Source organism: Nerophis ophidion, linkage group LG01, assembly GCF_033978795.1.
Source record: "Nerophis ophidion isolate RoL-2023_Sa linkage group LG01, RoL_Noph_v1.0, whole genome shotgun sequence".
NCBI lineage: Eukaryota > Metazoa > Chordata > Actinopteri > Syngnathiformes > Syngnathidae > Nerophis > Nerophis ophidion.
This window is the reverse complement of record NC_084611.1, coordinates 43,186,503-43,205,317: the sequence shown is the minus strand read 5'-3', so window position 1 is coordinate 43,205,317 and position 18,815 is coordinate 43,186,503. Positions and strand designations below refer to the sequence as shown.

General features: G+C 41.4%; 1 protein-coding gene across 42 annotated transcripts in view; it reads left to right on the top strand.

Moving 5' to 3' along the window:
- camk2b1 (calcium/calmodulin-dependent protein kinase (CaM kinase) II beta 1) overlaps positions 1–18,815 on the top strand; it is a 190,097-nt gene that overhangs the window by 93,624 nt on the left and 77,658 nt on the right. For 24 of the 42 annotated variants that reach the window (XM_061904346.1, XM_061904166.1, XM_061904311.1 and 21 more), the window contains exon 12: positions 2,329–2,371. In XM_061904346.1, the coding sequence (XP_061760330.1) occupies positions 2,329–2,371 (43 nt within the window). Of the gene's footprint in view, positions 1–2,328; positions 2,372–15,651; positions 15,727–18,815 lie in introns of all 42 variants that reach the window. The other 18 variants (XM_061904246.1, XM_061904228.1, XM_061904190.1 and 15 more) reach the window with 1 other exon arrangement.

The following is an 18,815-nucleotide window of genomic DNA, read 5'->3' as shown; positions in this document are numbered from 1 at the left end:
CAACTACTGTATTTATTAGGGGTGTAACGATATGCAAAAATTTCGGTTCGGTACATACCTCGGTTTAGAAGTCACGGTTCGGTTCATTTTCCGTACAGTAAGAAAACAAAAAAATATAAATTGTTTGGTTATTTATTTAACAAATATGCAAAATCTTCCACCAAAAATATTTTTCTTAGTGGAATATTTGATGTGAAGTAATGGGAACCTTGGATAGGTCAATAATTCATAATAACATTGATTTTGATTCAATATTATGTTTTGAGCAATGACAGTTTGAAAGAAAAAAAACAGCTTTGTTTTATTAGACAACATTGCAACTTTTTTTAAATTACATTTAACTTTTAAGCTTTTTTATTTCATTTTTGTTATGTTTTTGTTTATTTCAATAGTATTTTTAGAGTGTGCCGTGGGCCTTTAAAAAATTAGCTGTGGGCCGCAAATGGCCTCCGGGGGAAACTTTTGATACCCCTACTATAGATAATAAAAAATAAAATCTGATAAATATATGGATAAAAAGCAGAGCCTGGCGACGCATGCGCGTTTATCATAACTCTCTCGCTCTCTCTGTCTCTGCCCCTCCCTCACGAATGCTGCTGCGTGCAAAATTTGTTTTGTTTTTAACCCCTTCTTAGCCCCGAACGTACATTGAAAATACACGCTACCCTAACTTAAAATGCCGGACATTTGAAGCATTTAAGAAACTCCACCCGGACAGCCCCGCAAAAGAGGACATATCCGTTTAAAAGAGGAGGTATGGTCAGTCTATCGTAGCCCGGTCGCTGCTAGCATGCCGTGTGTTGTGCCTCGGTGTGCATTGTTTACACAACGTGCGGTGCGCTACCTAATATGTCCTTGTGGAAACTTGTTCGGTACACCTCCGAACCGAACCGAAACCGATATATATGGTGTATGATGATTCTATGTGTCTACATTAAAACATTCTTCACACTGCATTCATATATGCTACTTTTGAACTTTCATGCAGAGAGAGAAATCACAACTAAAAGTTCATTTATTAAACAGTTATTAAGCAGTGGAACAAACATTCATGTCATTTCCAAAACAGAAATTGCAAGATTGTCAGAGACATTTTTAAAAAAAGCTCTTAGTGCACTTTTGTGCATGATGTCACAAAGATGACATATCAAAACACTCAATTAAAGTGCACTTTTTTGTACAGAACACCACTACAATATCCATCCATCCATTTTCTACCGCGTATTCCCTTTTTTGGGGTCGCGGGGGGCGCTAGCGCCTATCTCAGCTACAATCGGGCGGAAGGCGGGGTACACCCTGGACACGTCGCCACCTCATCTCAGGGCCAACACAAATAGACAGACAACATTCACACTCACATTCACACACTAGGGCCCATTTAGTGTTGCCAATCAACCTATCCCCAGGTGCATGTCTTTGGAAGTGGGAGGAAGCCGGAGTACCCGGAGGGAACCCACGCATCCATTACAATAGTTTAAAACAAATAAAGTGCACTTTTGTGCATGATGTCACACAAGATATTTCAAAAACTGTCAAATAAAAATGAGCTGCATAATAGGAAATCAAACAGTGTATGTGGTAGGTTCCTGCGGACGTTATCTCCTGTTGTTGACTATTGTTTTCATACAGTGTTCTGGAAATTGTTGCTTTGGCATTTTGTGGGTGTGGCACTGAACGGAGATGTTGACATGCGGAGTTTCAAACACTCTTCATTCTCTAGCGGGTGACTTTTTAAATGATGCTACACATTGCCAGTGCTGCTACTTTTTGTAGCAACGCTTTTGCCGCATAATTGTTCAACATCTTCTCGCTTGAAGCCAAACCACTGCCAGACGATGCACTTCGTGCTCTTTTTCATGGGAAATAATTATTCCTCCTTGTGTTACCAGATTCGTACCTTCTCTCTCTCTCGTATTACCACTTGTACCGCACCGTTAGCATCACTGCTAATGTTACCATGTCGCTACCTGTCTGCTCCGCGTTAGCGTGTGACGTTGCACGCGTGATGTATGTAGAAAGGTGCGCTTGTTTTAAATCTCTGTGAGAAGGAGAGACAAGAAAGAGTGGTAAGAGCCTGTAGTGTAATGCCAGCAGCTAAAAGTAACTCCGTGAGTACGTATACTCCAATATCACCATATAGTCATTTTCTATATCGTACAGACACAAACCTGCGATATATCCAGTATACCGATATATCGCCCAGCCCTAGCTGAAAAGTAACGTCTGTGTGCCTGCCTCTTTAAATTTTGGCACCTGTTACGCCGTAGCTGCATTTTCTAAAACCGCAAAATAAACGTTAACCTTTGGTCTTTTCCTTTCCCTCCACAGGGAGCCATCCTGACCACCATGCTGGTCTCTCGAAATTTCTCCGGTAAGTCTCTCAAGTCGTCATGCTTGCATCCTTCAACAGAGCAAATTCACATACCCACCCTCACATGGCCTGCATGCGCTCGTGATACGAAGAAAACACTCGCATCATTCATGGATCATGTCACCGTTTTTGGGGGAGCATCACCGGGTTGTCAATCATTGCTTGCTTCCTGTCATGTTAATGATCGGACATGCTGGCAAAATGGTGACATGCCCCTCAGAAACTTTTTCTGCACAAACACGTACACAATAACCGTTTTATGTGTTTCCATGTGAGCCAAAGCTGATGTGTGTGTTATGTGTTCAGAGGCCAGCATATAGAATTCCATGTCAAGAAAAGATGGGGAACTACAAACCTCGTTTCCATTAGAGTTGGGAAATTGTGTTAGAGGTAAATATAAACGGAATACAATGATTTGCAAATCCTTTTCAACCCATATTCAGTTGAATATGCTACAAAGACAACATATTTGATGTTCAAACTGATAAACATTTTTTATTTTTTGCAAATAATCATTAACTTTAGAATTTGATGCCTGCAACCCGTGACAAAGAAGTTGGGAAAGGTGGCAATAAATACTGATGAAATTGAGAAATGCTCATCAAACACCTTTTTGGAACATCCCACAGTTGTGCAGGCTATTTGGGAACAGGTGGGTGCCATGATTGGGTATAAAAACAGCTTCACAAAAAATGCTCAGTCTTTCACAAGGAAGGATAGGGCAAGGTACACCTTTTTGTCCACAACTCAAGAGCAAATAGTCAAACAGTTTAAGAACAACATTTCTCAAAGTGCAATTACAAGAATATTAGGGATTTCAACATCTACGGTCCATAATATCATCAAAAGGTTCAGAGAATCTGGAGAAATCACTCCACGTAAGCGGCATGGCCGGAAACCAACATTGAATGACCGTGACCTTCGATCCCGCAGATGACACTGTATCAAAAAGCGACATCAATCTCTAAACGATATCACCACATGGGCTCAGGAATACTTCAGAAAACCACTGTCACTAAATACAGTTTGTCGTTCGTCGCTACATCTGTAAGTGCAAGTTAAAGCTCTACTATGCAAAGCGAAAGCCATTTATCAACAACATCCAGAAACACCGGCAGCTTCTCTGTGCCCGAGATCATCTAAGATGGACCATTGCAAAGTGGGAAAGTGTTTTGTGGTCTGACGAGTCCACATTTTAAATTGTTTATGGAAATATTCAACATCGTGTCATCCGGACCAAAGGGGAAGCGAAACATCCAGACTGTTATCGACGCAAAGTTCAAAAGCCAGCATCTGTGATGGGATGGGGGCGCATTAGTGCCCAAGGCATGGGTAACTTACACATCTGTGAAGTCACCATTAATGCTAAAAGGTACATACAGGTTTTGGAACAACATATGCTGCCATCTAAGCGCCGTCTTTTTCATGGACGCCCCTGCTTATTTCAGCAAGACAATGCCAAGCCACATTCATCACGTGTTACAACATAGTGGCTTTGTAAAAAAAGAGTGCGGGTACTTTCCTGGCCCGCCTGCATTCCAGACCTGTCTCCCATCGAAAATGTGTGGCGCATTATGAAGCGTAAAATACGACAGCAGAGACCCCGGACTGTTGAATGACTGAAGCTCTACATAAAACAAGAATGGGAAAGAATTCCACTTTCAAAGCTTCAACAATTAGTTTCCTCAGTTCCCAAACATTTATTGAGTGTTGTTAAAAGAAAAGGTGATGTAACACAGTGGTGAACATGCCCTTTTCCAACTACTTCGGCACGTTTTGCAGCCATGAAATTCTAAGTTATTTAAAGGCCTACTAAAATGAGATTTTCTTATTCAAACGGGGTCAGCAGGTCCATTCTATGTGTCATACTTGATCATTTCGTGATATTGCCATATTTTTGCTGAAAGGATTTAGTAGAGGACATCCGCGATAAAGTTCGCAACTGGAGAAAAGCCCTGCCTCTACCGGAAGTCACAGACGATGACGTCACATGTTGAGGGCTCCTCATATATTCACATTGATTTTAATGGGACCCTCAAACAAAAAGAGCTATTCAGACCGAGAAAACGACAATTTCCCCATTAATTTGAGCGAGGATGAAAGATTTGTGTTTGAGGATATTGATAGCGACGGACTAGAAAAACAAAACAAAAAAAAAACAACGCGATGGCAATCGCGTTGCATTGGAACGGATTCATATGTTTTTAGAGACATTTACTAGGATAATTCTGGGAAATCCCTTATCTTTCTATTGTGTTGCTAGTGTTTTAGAGAGTTTAACAGTACCTGATAGTCGGAAGTGTATGTCCACGGCCGGGGAAGTTGACGGCAGCTGTATGGACGGCACAAGCTCAGCTGATATCCGGTACGAGGCGACTTTTTAACCACAATTTTCTCACCGAAACCTGCTGGTTGACATGTAGTCGGATCCATGTCCGCTGTGATCCATACTAAAGTTTCACCTCCGTGAATTTTAAACAAGGAATCCCGTGTGTTTGTGTGGCTAATGGCTAAAGCTTCCCAACTCCATCTTGCTACTTTGACTTCTCCAATATTAATTGAACAATTTGCAAAAGATTCAGCAACACAGATGTCAAAAATACTGTGTATTTATGCCGTTATAGCAGGCGACTTTTAGCTGTGTGTGTACGCAGCGCTCATATTCATAACAGCCCGCGACGTCATGCGCACACGTCATCATTACGCGACGTTTTCAAGAAAAAAGTCCCAGGAAATTTAAAATTGCAATTTAGTAAACTAAAAAGGCCGTATTGGCATGTGTTGCAATGTTAATATTTCATCATTGATATATAAACTATCAGACTGGGTGGTGGGTAGTAGTGGGTTTCAGTAGGCCTTTAATATTTGCAAAAAAAATAAAGTTTATGAGTTTAAACATCAAATATCTTGTCTTTGTAGTGCATTCAGTTGAACATGGGTTGAAAATGATTTGCAAATCATTGTATTCCGTTTATATTTACATCCAACATAATTTCCCAACTCATGTGGAAACACGATTTGTACATGTACATGCGAGGCATACTTTTTTGGGTTTTTTTTGGCCCTAAGGGCTCCCGCTCTGAGTAGGCATCCTAAAATATTAGTCGTGGATTATAGGGAATTATGTTGGGAAGTTGGAAAAATGGAGCGCACTACAACCAGCAGAGACGCTGTTTGATTCACTCTCAACTAGTTTACTGTCGAAAGTGGGACGGCGTGGTGCAGTTGGCAGAGTAGCCGTGCCAGCAAACTGAGGGTTCCTGGTCAAATCCCCACCTTCTACCAACCTCGTCACGTCCGTTGTGTCCTTGAGTGAGACACTTCACCCTTGCTCCTGATGGGTGATGGTTCGGGCCTTTGCATGGCAGCTCCCGCCATCAGTGTCTGAATGTGTGTGTGAATGGGTGAATGTGGAATTAGTGTCAAAGCGCTTTGAGTACCTTGAAGGTAGAAAAGTGCAATACAAGTATAACCCATTTTACCATAAAGTGGAAGTGTATGCAATCCAAAAGCTCATCTCTACCTGCCCTTATTATTTTCCCCCAGCTCAAGCACCCGCCCACTTGTTGAGCTGATTGGCCCGTAATGGCTTTGATTGACAGACCGCTTGTCTAATCTTTTTTTTTTTTTTATGTGCTAGTTTGTAAAGACGTTTTCCAATAGTTGCTCACAAAAGTGACGTCACACCTCATAATTCGGCAAGCCTTTTTTTCTATGTATTGTTAATCTTGGATATACTTGTGTAGCCACTGTACAGCTTATATAGAAGCATAGATTTACTAGCTACTGAAAATGAGTGAACACACAGCTATTACTGTCTAGATCAGGGGTCACCAAGAGCTACTTCTTGGGTACTGATTAATGCGAAGGGCTACCAGTTTGATACACACTTAAATAAATTGCCAGAAATAGCCAATTTGCTCATTTTACCTTAAACTCTGTTATTATTAATAATTAATGATATTTATCTTTGTGGAAACATTGATCTTCTTAATGATTTTTCACAATAAATATATATTTTTGATGACATGTTTTAAATAAGTTAAAATCCAATCTGCACTTTGTTAGAATATATAACAAATTGGACCAAGCTATATTTCTAACAAAGACAAATCATTATTTTTTCTAGATTTTCCAGAACAATTTTTTAAAAATAAATTCAAAAGACTTTGAAACAAGTTTTAAATTTGATTCTACATATTTTGTAGATTTGCCAGAATAATTTTTTGGAATTTTAATCATAAGTTTGAAGAAATATTTCACAAATATTCTTTGTCGGAAAAACCGAAGCTAAAATGAAAAATTAAATTAAAATGTATTTATTATTGTTTACAATAAGAAATAAAAAACTTGAACATTGATTTAATTGTCAGGAAAGAATAGGAAGGAATTTAAAAGGAAAAAATATATATGTGTTTAAAAATCCTAAAATCATTTTTAAGGTTGTGTTTTTTTCTCTAAAATTGTCTTTCTGAAAGTTATAAGAAGCAAAGTAAAAAAAAAAAATGAATTTATTTAAACAAGTGAAGACCAAGTCTTTTGAATATTTTCTTGGATTTTCAAATTCTATTTGAGTTTTGTCTCTCTTAGAATTAAAAATTTCGAGCAAAGCGAGACCAGCTTGCTAGGAAATAAATACAATTTAAAAAATAGAGGCAGCTCACTGGTAAGTGCTGCTACTTGAGCTATTTTTAGAACAGGTCAGCGGGCGACTCATCTGGTCCTTACGGGTGACCTGGTGCCCGCGGGGACCGCGTTGGTGACCCCCTGGTCTAAATACTGTAGGTGATAAAAATAAGTGTGTTACAAACAGTTAATGCCCTGGTTCTGAACATACATTGTGTACTTGGTGTGAATATTAAGTGTGAGCACCATTGTTATCCAACACTGCCTCAAAGGGGTCATATAGTGCTAGGATTTTTTTTCTCCATTTAAAACACTAACGTACTTGTGGTCTACATCAGTGTTTTTCAACCACTGTGCCGTGAGATACAGTCTGGAGTGCTGTGGGAGATGATCTAATTTCACCTATTTGGGTTAAAAATATGTTTGCAAACCAGTAAATATAGTCTGCAAATGATGTGGTGTTGTTGAGTGTTGGTGCTGTCTAGAACTCGGCAGAGTAACCGTGTAATACTCTTCCATATAAGAAGTTGGCAGCCGGTAGCTATTTGCATTGTAGATGTCGGGAACAGCGGGAAGCAGCGTGCAGGTAAAAAGGTGTCCAATGCTTTGGACACCAGGGGTGTCCAAACCTTTTGACTTAAGGGCTACCAAAACAATTTGGCTGGGGGCTGAAAGTCGACTGCATCATCTAGAGGAACAATATATATATATGCACACATATATAGCCTGTACATACCATATATATATATATATATATATATATATATATATATATATATATATATACATATATATACATATTAGGGGTGTAACAATACGTGTATTTGTATTGAACCGTTTCGATACAGGGGTTTCGGTTCGGTGCGGAGGAGTAACGAACGAGTTCCACACGAACATATGAAGTAGCCGCCTATGCTAAAGTCTTAACAAGCTGATCCGCACCGTTCTGCCTCTGTCCCTGTCTGTACACAGCACCTTGCATTGTCCCTCCCACACAACCATCTGATTGGTTACAACCGTAGCAATAACAAGCCAATCAGCAGTGCGTATTCAGAGCGATGTAACAACCAATCAGCAGTGCGTATTCAGAGCGCATCTAGTCAGTGCTTCAACGTCGAGCAGATAGGCATTTAGCAGGGTAGCAACGGGCTCTTCCCAAGTTATACTAAAGACTTCCAAGTCAACTACTTTCTAAACATCACTATGAGCCCGTTGACCTTCTAGAAACAAACTGCAGCACAGCTCACTCGCAGTCCTGGCTTTAAGTGAAGGCTAGTTAGCTTTTAGCGTAACGTTAGCTAATTTTTCTGTGTGTGTGTGTGTGGGCGTGTGTGCGTGTGTGTGTGTTACGGACAGTGTTGATTGAGGTGTGTTGAAGCAGCAAAAAAGGACATTATGTTAAATGAAGAGTTTTTGTCTCTGATAGTGTATATCAGGGGTCGGGAACCTTTTTGGCTGAAAGAGCCAAGAAGCCGAATATTTCAAAATGTATTTCCGTAAGAGCCATATAATATTTTTTTTTAACACTGAACACAACCAAACGCATGCGTTTTTAAGTAAGACCAACATTTCCAGAGTGTAATAGGTCTCTTGTTCTTTGTAATAACAGTGTTATTCGGAAGCTAACTGTGGAGGGGGCGTGGCCTGCATTCCTGCAGCGAAGCGGGGTGTTGGCACGATCAGCCTCGAAATCAGCCTTACGTGTGTAGAAGGCCCACCTGGGCCTTGTTATATAATCACCTGTCGCTCTGTTATAAGCAGCAGCCAGGTGGAGAGATGGGGTTGGAGCTGGAGCCAAAGCACGAGCAAGGGCGACAGAGAAAAAGACAATTGCTGGAAAGCAACTGAGGGACTTATTGTAAAATAAAACAATATTGTAACCCTGAAACATGCTCTCAGGTTGGTGCCTGGTGTTCTGAAAAAACCCCCAGGAGGGCAAGCATCACACTAACCAATAATAAATAAAAAACTTCTTACCATTAACACAACTTTTTGAACAGGTGCGGTAGAAAACGGATGGATGGATTAAAAATGGTATGAGAATGTTTTATATTTTGAACATTATTTTCAACACTGTGATTACAAGTGGAATTATTCATTACTTATCGTGTTAAGCAAAGTCTGCTCAGATTTATCCGAGAGCCAGATGCAGTCATCAAAAGAGCCACAGGTTCCCTACCCCTGGTGTATATAATAATGTAAATGCATCATAAAGCCTTCTTGAACGTCTCTCCTATTGCTATTGTACTATTTTTTAAGCAATAGTTACATTAATCATTAGTAATGTAGCAGCCTAGTTTTGAAGGGCAGGGTCCCTGCTATCACATGTTGATACAAATATAACATTTACATGAGAAAAAATCAACTACAGGCTTCCCCAATGCTGTAATAAATCAAGCATGATGAGTTGACTTGAAACTGTTTAATGTTGCACTTTTTATATGTAGAAGAAAAGTTGTGTCATTTTATTTCATTTAAGCAACAATTTGAGGCAGTTTAATATGGATTAACGTGGGCTGAATTATTATAGTGTTCCCAATTTTAAAAGGATCAAGCCATCCATCCATCCATTTTCTACCGCTTAATCCCTTTTTGGGTCGCGGAGGGCGCTGGCGCCTATCTCAGCTACAATCGGGCGAAAGGCGGGGTACACCCTGGACAAGTCGCCACCTCATCGCAGGGCCAACACAGATAGACAACATTCACACTCACATTCACACACTAGGGCCAATTTAGTGTTGCCAATCAACGTATCCCCAGGTGCATGTGTTTGGAGGTGGGAGGAAGCCGGAGTACCCGGAGGGAACCCACGCATTCACGGGGAGGACATGCAAACTCCACACAGAAAGATCCCGAGCCTGGATTTGAACCCAGGACTGCAGGAACTTCGTATTGTGAGGCAGACGCACTAACCCCTCTGCCACCGTGAAGCCCAGGATCAAGCCATTGTTTACAAATTTGGTAAATAAATAACCCAAAAATTTATATTTTGTTGTTTTCTTACTGTATCGAAAATGAACCGAAGCGTGACCTCTAAAACGAGGTACGTACCAAACCAAAATTTTTGTTTACCGTTACACCCCTAATATATATATATATATATATATACACATATACACACACACACAAACGTAAAAGAACAACTTTAAATTAATTTTAAATAACGTTTTACAAAATGGCCTATTAATATAAATATATCCATACATACATATTCATATATATTATATTAATGTAATGGATGTATAAATAATAATTAATTTCATTGGATATTAGGGGTATGTGAAAGTTTTACTCCTACCTTGTTTACTTCCATGACTACATCCTTAAAGTTTTGTACCCATCCATTTTCTTCCGCTTATCCGAGTTCGGGTCGCGGGGGCAGCAGCCTAAGCAGGGAAGCCCAGACTTTCCTCTCCTCAGCCACTTCGTCCTGCTCCTCCCGGGGGATCCCGAGGCGTTCCCAGGCCAGCCGGGAGACATAGTCTTCCCAACGTATCCTGGGTCTTCCCCGTGGCCTCCTACCGGTCAGACATGCCCTAAACACCTCCCTAGGGAGGCATTCGGGTGGCATCCTGACCAGATGCCCAAACCACCTCATCTGGCTCCTCTCCGTGGAGAAGCATCGGCTTTACTTTGAGTTCCTCCCAGATGACAGAGCTTCTCACCCTATCTCTAAGGGAGAGCCCCGCCACCCGGCGGAGGAAACTCATTTGGGCCGCGTGTACCCGTGATCTTGTCCTTTCGGTCATAACCCAAAGCTCATGACCATAGGTGAGGATGGGAACGTCGATCGACCGGTAAATTGAGAGCTTTGCTTTCCGGCTCAGCTCATTCATCACCCCAACGGATCGATACAGCGTACGCATTACTGAAGACGCCGCACCATCCACTTTTCCCTCACTTGTGAACAAGACTCAGAGGTACTTGAACTCCTCCACTTGAGGCAAGATCTCCTCCCCAACCTGGAGATGGCACTCCACCCTTTTCCGGGCGAGAACCATGGACTCTGACTTGGAGGTGCTAATTCTCATTCCAGTCACTTCACACTCGGCTGAAAACCGATCCAGTTAGAGCTGAAGATCCTGGCCAGTTGAAGCCATCAGGACCACATCATCTGCAAAAAAGCAGGGACCTAATCCTGCAGCCACCAAACCGGTTCCCCTCAACGCCCTGACTGTGCCTAGAAATTCTGTCCATAAAAGTTATGAACAGAATGGGTGACAAAGGGCAGCCTTGGCAGAGTCCAAGCCTCACTGGAAACGGGTCCGACTTACTGCTGGCAATGCGGACCAAGCTCTGACACTGATCGTACAGGAAGCGGACCGCCACAATCAGACATACTCCATACTCTCTGAGCACTCCCCACAGGACTTCCCGGGGTACACAGTCGAATTCCTTCAAGTCCACAAAGCACATATAGACTGGTTGGGCAAACTCCCATGCACCCTCAAGGACCCTGCCGAGAGTATAGAGCTGGTCCACAGTTCCACGACCCGGACGAAAACCACACTGTTTCTCCTGAATCCGAGGATCGACTATCCGGCGTAGCCTCCTCTCCGGTATACCTGAATAGACCTTACTTTTGTAATCATTCAGAAGTATCAAGTCGCTAAAATGCGCCAAACATGGATAAGTGTGGAGAGAGAGTTTTGCATATTACCAAAATGCTTAGCAGGGGATTTAAATGACTGCAATTTTGAATGATGTGTTGTGCTTGCACATTCAGTGAGCAGGTAATGTTACCTCTGAGTCTGTGTGTTGACTTTTTGTGTTGGTTTATTTGCGCCATGAGTGTTAAAGGTTGTTTGGATTGGGTCATATATGACAAATGCTGGGCTGTGCACACTTCAAAGTATAATTCACGGTTATAAACCTGAATTACCGTCCACGAGATGGAGGCAAAATATCAGCAATGATGCTTTCAGATATTTAAAATGAGGTTGGAGGCACCCCATGGGCCAGATCCCTCATTAAACTCAACATCTCAAAATGAACATGCCGGTGGGCCGTATTTTGGACACCCCTGGTACACTCGATAACTCCATCTCTGTTGGGACTATGACGACACACAGTTTTGCTTTCACTATTGTGTTCAGTAAAGTGAGACTGTCAAATACCAACATTGGGCCAATTTTGCAAGATGAACCGACACTCGAAAGGTTGTGTATTCTGCCTTTGTGCCTTTGTGTCTTTTTGTGTCTCGATGCTGCTGTTGCTGTTATGTCACACTGTCTCACACACACACACACACACACTTGACGGCGACTATCAATCTGCTTTTCTCCTCCATGTTTCTCAGCAAGTGTCTCTCCCATTATGATTGTAAGGTCATCAAGTGAACGAGTCAGAAAGAGAGAAAAAGAACTTTCGCCAAGGTTTTTTTATTTCATGGTATATGAGTCATACACTATACAAAACTGAATCACAGCGCTGACGTCGTTTGCTTCCGGGCGTTACACAAAGCGTACCTAATAAATTTGTTGGTGTATCCTGTTGCGTTCGAACCATATGTTCCTCCAAGGGAATTTAAGTTACTGATCAATCCCAAGTTCTTTTGATGACACATAAGATGAGTTTAAATGATCACCCAGAACAGAACAGGTATTTGGCAATTTATTCCAAAGCTTTGGAGAGACCAACCTAAAAACAACACATTCAAATCGCGTGTACCCAGTTGACCCGCGAGTTTTATATGAATTATCGCTTTACAGGGTCATATCTGTATACCCTCGATTTTTCCGGGAGATTCCCAATTTTCAGTGCCCCTCGAGGGGTAATCATTCTCCCGAATTTCGCCGAAACAACAATATTAAGCGGGCACCGTGGAGGCACTGCCTTTAGCGTCCTCTACAACCTGGACTAACAGCTTGACAGTTCATCCACATGTTATATTTAGCTTCTGTAGGTGCAGTAAGCGACTACAAGACATACTTGATCAACAGCCATACAGGTCACACTGAGAGTGGCCGTAAAAATAACTTTAACACTGTTACAAATATGTGCCACACTGTGAACCCACACCAAACAAGATTGACAAACACATTTTGGGAGAACATCTGCACCGTAACACAACATAAACACAACAGAACAAATACCCGGAATCCCATGCAGCCCTAACTCTTCCGTGTTACAATATACACCCCTGCTACCACCAAACCACGCCACCCAATCCAGCCCCCCCCACATGTCACCCCCACCTCCCTTTGTCCGTGGGTTGAGGTGGGCGGGGTTTGGTGGTAGCAGGGGTGTGACCTGTGTGGCTGTTGACCAAGTACAGGTGCTGGTCAAGTATAGGTGCTGGTCATATTATTAGAATATCATGAAAAAGTTGATTTATTTCATTAATTCCATTTAGAAAGTCAAACTTGTAGAATGTATACATTCATTCCAAACAGACTGATACATTTCAAGTGTTTTTTTGCCAAAAAGGAGATGATTATAGCTGACAACCAATGACAACCCTAAATTCAACATCTCAGAAAATTTGAATATGGTGAAAAGGTCAGATATTGAAGACACCTGGTGCCACACTCTAATTACCTAACTCAAAACACCTGGAAAAGCCTTTAAATGGTCTCTCGTTTTGATTCTGTATGACACACAATCATGGGGAAGACTGCTGACTTGACAACTGTCCAAAAGATGACTATTGATACTTTAAAGAAGGAGGGCAAGACACAAAAGGTCATTGCCAAAGAGGTTGGATGTTCCCAGAGCTCTGTGTCCAAGCACATTAATAGAGAGGCGAAGGGAAGACAAAGATGTGGTAGAAAAAAGTGTACAAGCAAGAGGGATAACCGTGCCCTGGAGAGGATTGTCAAACAAAACCGATTCAAAAATGTGGGGGAGATCCACAAAGAGTGGACTGCAGCTAGAGTCAGTGCTTCAAGAAACACCACGCACCGACGTATGCAAGATATGGGCTTCAGCTGTCGCATTCCTTGTGTAAAGCCACTCTTGAATAAGAGACAACGCCAAAAGCGTCTCGCCTGGGCTCAAGACAAAAAGGACTGGACTGCTGCTGAGTGGTCCAAAGTTATGTTTTCAGATGAAAGTACATTTTGTATCTCCTTTGGAAATCAAGGTGCCAGAGTCTGGAGGAAGACAGGAGAGGCACAGAATACACGTTGCCTGAAGTCCAGTGTCAAATTTCCACAATCGGTAATGGTCTGGGGTACCATGTCATCTGCTGGTGTTGGTCCACTGTGTTTCCTGAGGTCTAGGGTCAATGCAGCAGTCTACCAGGAAGTTTTAGAACACTTTATGCTGCCTGGCTCGGACCAATTTTATGGAGGTGAAGATTTCATTTGGCACCTGCACACGGTGCCAAATCTACCAGTACCTGGTTTAAGGACCATGGTATCCCTGTTCTTGATTGGCCTGCAAACTCACCTGACCTTAACCCCATAGAAAACCTATGGGGTATTGTGAAGCGGAAGATGCGAGATGCCAGACCCAACAATGCTGAAGAGCTGAAGGCCACTATTAAAGCTACCTGGGCTCTCATAACACCTGAGGAGTGCAACAGACTGGTCGACTCCATGCCACGCCGTATTGCTGCAGCAATTCAGGCAAAAGGAGCTGCAACTAAGTATTGATTGCCGTACATGCTGAAACTTTCCATGTTCATACTTTTCAGTTGGCCCACATTTCTAAAAGATATTTTTGGGTACTAGTCGTAACTAATATTCGAATTTTCTGAGATACCGAATTTGGGATTTTCAGTAATTGTCAGTACTAATCATCAAAATTTAAAGAAATAAACATTTCAAATATATCACTATGTGTGTAATGAATTGATATAATATGTAAGTTTCACGTTCTGAATATAATTACTGAAATAAATCCACTTTTTCATGATATTCTAATAATATGAACAGCACCTGTATGTCTTGCAGTAACCAACGTACGTCTTGAAACAGAAAAAGATGTTAAAATGATAGTGTGAGCATTAAAACTTTTTATAACAGGCTACATATATTTAAGCTTTGATGTAAATATACACATAAATGTTAAAAAAATAGGATTTACCTTAAAATTACATCGAAAACTGTTAGATTGTTAGTATGGACATAAACTTTTATACAGCAAGTTACATATTTAATGAAAGATATTTACTGTAATTTTAAATGAATTTGAAAGTAATTTAAGTAAACAGAAAATGCTTTGTATAATTAATGTGGTATTTTTCTGTAAAAAAAAAATTAAATGTACATAGTTTGTCATTACTGGCATATTACTTAAAATAACAGGCGGATTGTTTATTTACAGATAATGTCTTCAATTCCACAGTTTTATAACCTATTTGAAAAAAAATTGAAAAATTACAGTAGAAATTTAGAGTAAATTAACCATAAAAATAGGATTTTTTTTTTTTTTTTACAGTGTTGCGTCGCTCTTTCTCTCTTGCTGACTTTGTCCTCTGATGACCCCTGAGTCTGACGGACGTCCTCTGCGTCTCACTCTGACCCTGTCACTGCCGTGGGAGCGGACACGTCTTCCCCAAACGAAGTCATCCTCTCTCTGTGCCTCCACAGCCTCCTGCCACACTCTCTTTACCCTGCGCCCGTTTTACACTTCCTGTTGCTCCGTCTTTCCTCTGTCCATCCATGCCATATAATCATCCCTCTCTCCCGTGTGTGCTGGGCCAACAGTGGGCAGCAGGCAGACCACCGCTCCAGCCTTTGCCACTGCGGCCGCTGGCACCAGCGCAGGGTTGGTGGAACAAGGTAGCATCGCAGCAGGACTCTGGGGCACAATGCCCATTTCGCATCCCTCTTTTCTATCTTCTCTTCTACTCATCTTCTTCCTCCTTCCCTCAAAGCATGATGGCTTAATGCTTCCCAACCTCATCGGCCTTACGAGAGCTGGCTTTCTGTCTCGCTGTAGGGTGGGCAACTCATTGTGTTTCCCAGGCAACCCGAGAGAACGTTCGATTCCAATTTAGAACACGAATGACACCTCAAATCTTATCCAAAATCATTAAACATGCTAATTTATCGGGTCATCGCATCATTATTTTTCTTACATATTGCGGTTTGCAATAGTGTTTTGTAAGGGTGTACCCTAACCCCTAACCCCCCCTACCTCAAAGAACTGCTCACCCCCAAATCCTTCACTCGACACCTCCGCTCCAAACAGGTTAACCTCCTCCAACCTCCACGGACAAAGGTACGAACAATGGGAGACCGGGCTTTCTGCTCTGCTGCTCCCAGTCTGTGGAACGCTCTCCCTGACCACCTGAGGGCACCTCAAATCAAATCAAATCAAATCAACTTTATTTATAAAGCACATTTAAAATTCACCACAGGGGTAGCCAAAGTGCTGTACAATGGACAGGTTAAAAGATAATACAAAGACCGAGTAAACAACACAACACAAACAGAACATGATAAAAAATAAATAAATAAAACATAAAAACAGGTGTTTAATGGGGCACCATTGCAGGATGGATATCACTTAGTGTTAAAAGCCAAGGAATAAAAGTGTGTTTTTAAGAGAGATTTAAACACAGGAAGAGAGGAGGCTTGTCTAACACTCAGAGGTAGGTCGTTCCAGAGCTTGGGAGCAGCAGCAGCGAAAGCTCTGTCACCTCTAAGCTTCAGCCTTGTGTCAGGGACCGTCAGTAGCAGCTGATCGGCTGATCTTAGGGATCGAGTGGGGCAGTAAGGCTGAAGGAGGTCAAAGAGATATGTTGGCGCGCGGTTGTTTAGACATTTAAAAAAAATAGAAGGAGTTTAAAATTGATTCGATAACGCACAGGGAGCCAGTGAAGGGACGCTAATATAGGGGTGATGTGCTCACGTCTGCGGGTCTGTGTTAGCAGACGAGCAGCAGAGTTTTGCACGAGCTGCAGGTGGGCGAGGGAGACCTGGCTAATGCCTACATACAGGGCATTGCAGTAGTCTAAACGATTCGAGATAAAGGCATGAATTAATTTCTCAAGGTCATGTCCTGACAGAAGCGGTTTCACTTTCGCTATTTGGCGTGATTGATAAAAGCTTTTTTGAACGACGCTGCTGATTTGTTTTTCGAATTTAAAATCTGAGTCGAACTTTACCCCCAGGTTTGTGACACAGTCGCTGAGATACGGGGTCAGAGTGCCAAGGTCAACGTTGGGGGAGGGAGAGCGACTTGGACCAAACAACATAACTTCTGTTTTGTCTACATTTAGACTCAGGAAGTTAGCTGAAAGCCAGGCTTTGATGTCGTGTAGGCAGTCAATGAGACGTTGAACTGTGTTATTTTGTGCCATGGGAAAATATATCTGGCAATCATCGGCATGAAAATGAAATGCAATACCATACTTCCTAAAAATAGACCAAGGGGGAGAAGGTAAAGCGCATATAGGATTGGGGCAAGGATTGAGCCCTGGGGGACCCCGTGTAGTAGAGGAGCTGTGGAAGACATAAAACTGTCTATTTTTACACAAAAAACTCCTGTCGGCTAGGTACGACCAGAACCAGTTGAGAGCGGCGTGCTTAATACCCACACAGATCTCAAGATGAGTGATTAAGGTGGCGTGGTCGACTGTGAATGCTTTTAAAAAAGGCTTAAAAACCCATCTTTTAAAAAAAGCCTTTTTATAGACATGCATGCTGGTTCTAGCTATTGGGCTGTTTCTAGTTTTATATTTTATTTATTTTTATTATCTTTTTATTATTATTATTATTATTATTATTATTACTATGTTTTTACACTGTGGCACTTTGAGGTTGTTTGCTCAACGTAAAGGACTTTTTTACAAATAAAATCTATTATAACGGTACACAAAAATTTCGGTTCGGTACGTACCTCGGTTTAGAGGTCAAAATAGAAATTTTTGGGTTATTTATTTACCAAATTTGTAAACAATGGCTTTATCCTTTTAACCTTGACTGTAATAATTCTGCCCACGTTAATCCGCATTAAACAGCCTCAAGTTGTTGCTTATATTAAATAAAATGACAAAACTTTTATTCTACATAGAAAAAGTGCAACATTAAACATTTTCAAGTCAACTCATCATGCTTAATTTATTACAGCATTTGGGAAGCCTGTAGTTGATTTTCATTTTGTAAATGTTATATTTTTATCAATATGTGATAGCAAGGACCCTGCCATTTAAAATTAGGCTGCTACATTACTAATGATTAATGTAACAACAGCTGAAAAAATAGTACAATAGCAATAGGAGAGACTATTTATCCCTGAATATCATGAACTTCATGTAGGTTTAATGATGCACTTACATTAATATATCAACTATCAGAGACAGAAACTCTTCATTTAACATCATGTCCTTTTTTGCTGCTTCAACACAGCTCAATCAACACTGTCCGTAACACACACACACACAGCGCACAATGAGCTAGCGTTACGCTAAAAGTTAATTAGCCTTCACCTTAAGCCAGGACTGCGAGTGAGCTGAGCTGAAGTTTGTTTCTAGAACGTCAAGGGGCTCATAGTGATGTTAGCAGTAGTTTACTTGGAAGTGTTTATTATCATTTGGGGAGAGTACGCTGCATTATGCTCACCTGCTAAACACCTGAGCATGTATTCAGAGCGCTGACTACATGCACTCTGAATACGCACTGCTGATTGGCTGTTACCGCCATGATTGTAACCAATCAGATGGTTGTGTGGGTGGGACAATGCTGGGTGCTGTGTAGGAGACAAAGGCAGAAAGCAGAGCAGCTTATTTAGACTATAGCTCAGGCGGCTACTTCATATGTTCGTGTGGAAACAGTTCAATACAAATACACGTACCGTTACACCCCTAGGGTTTTGATATTATCAATGGAAAACAACTTCCTCAAACCTATGCTCGGTTACCAGT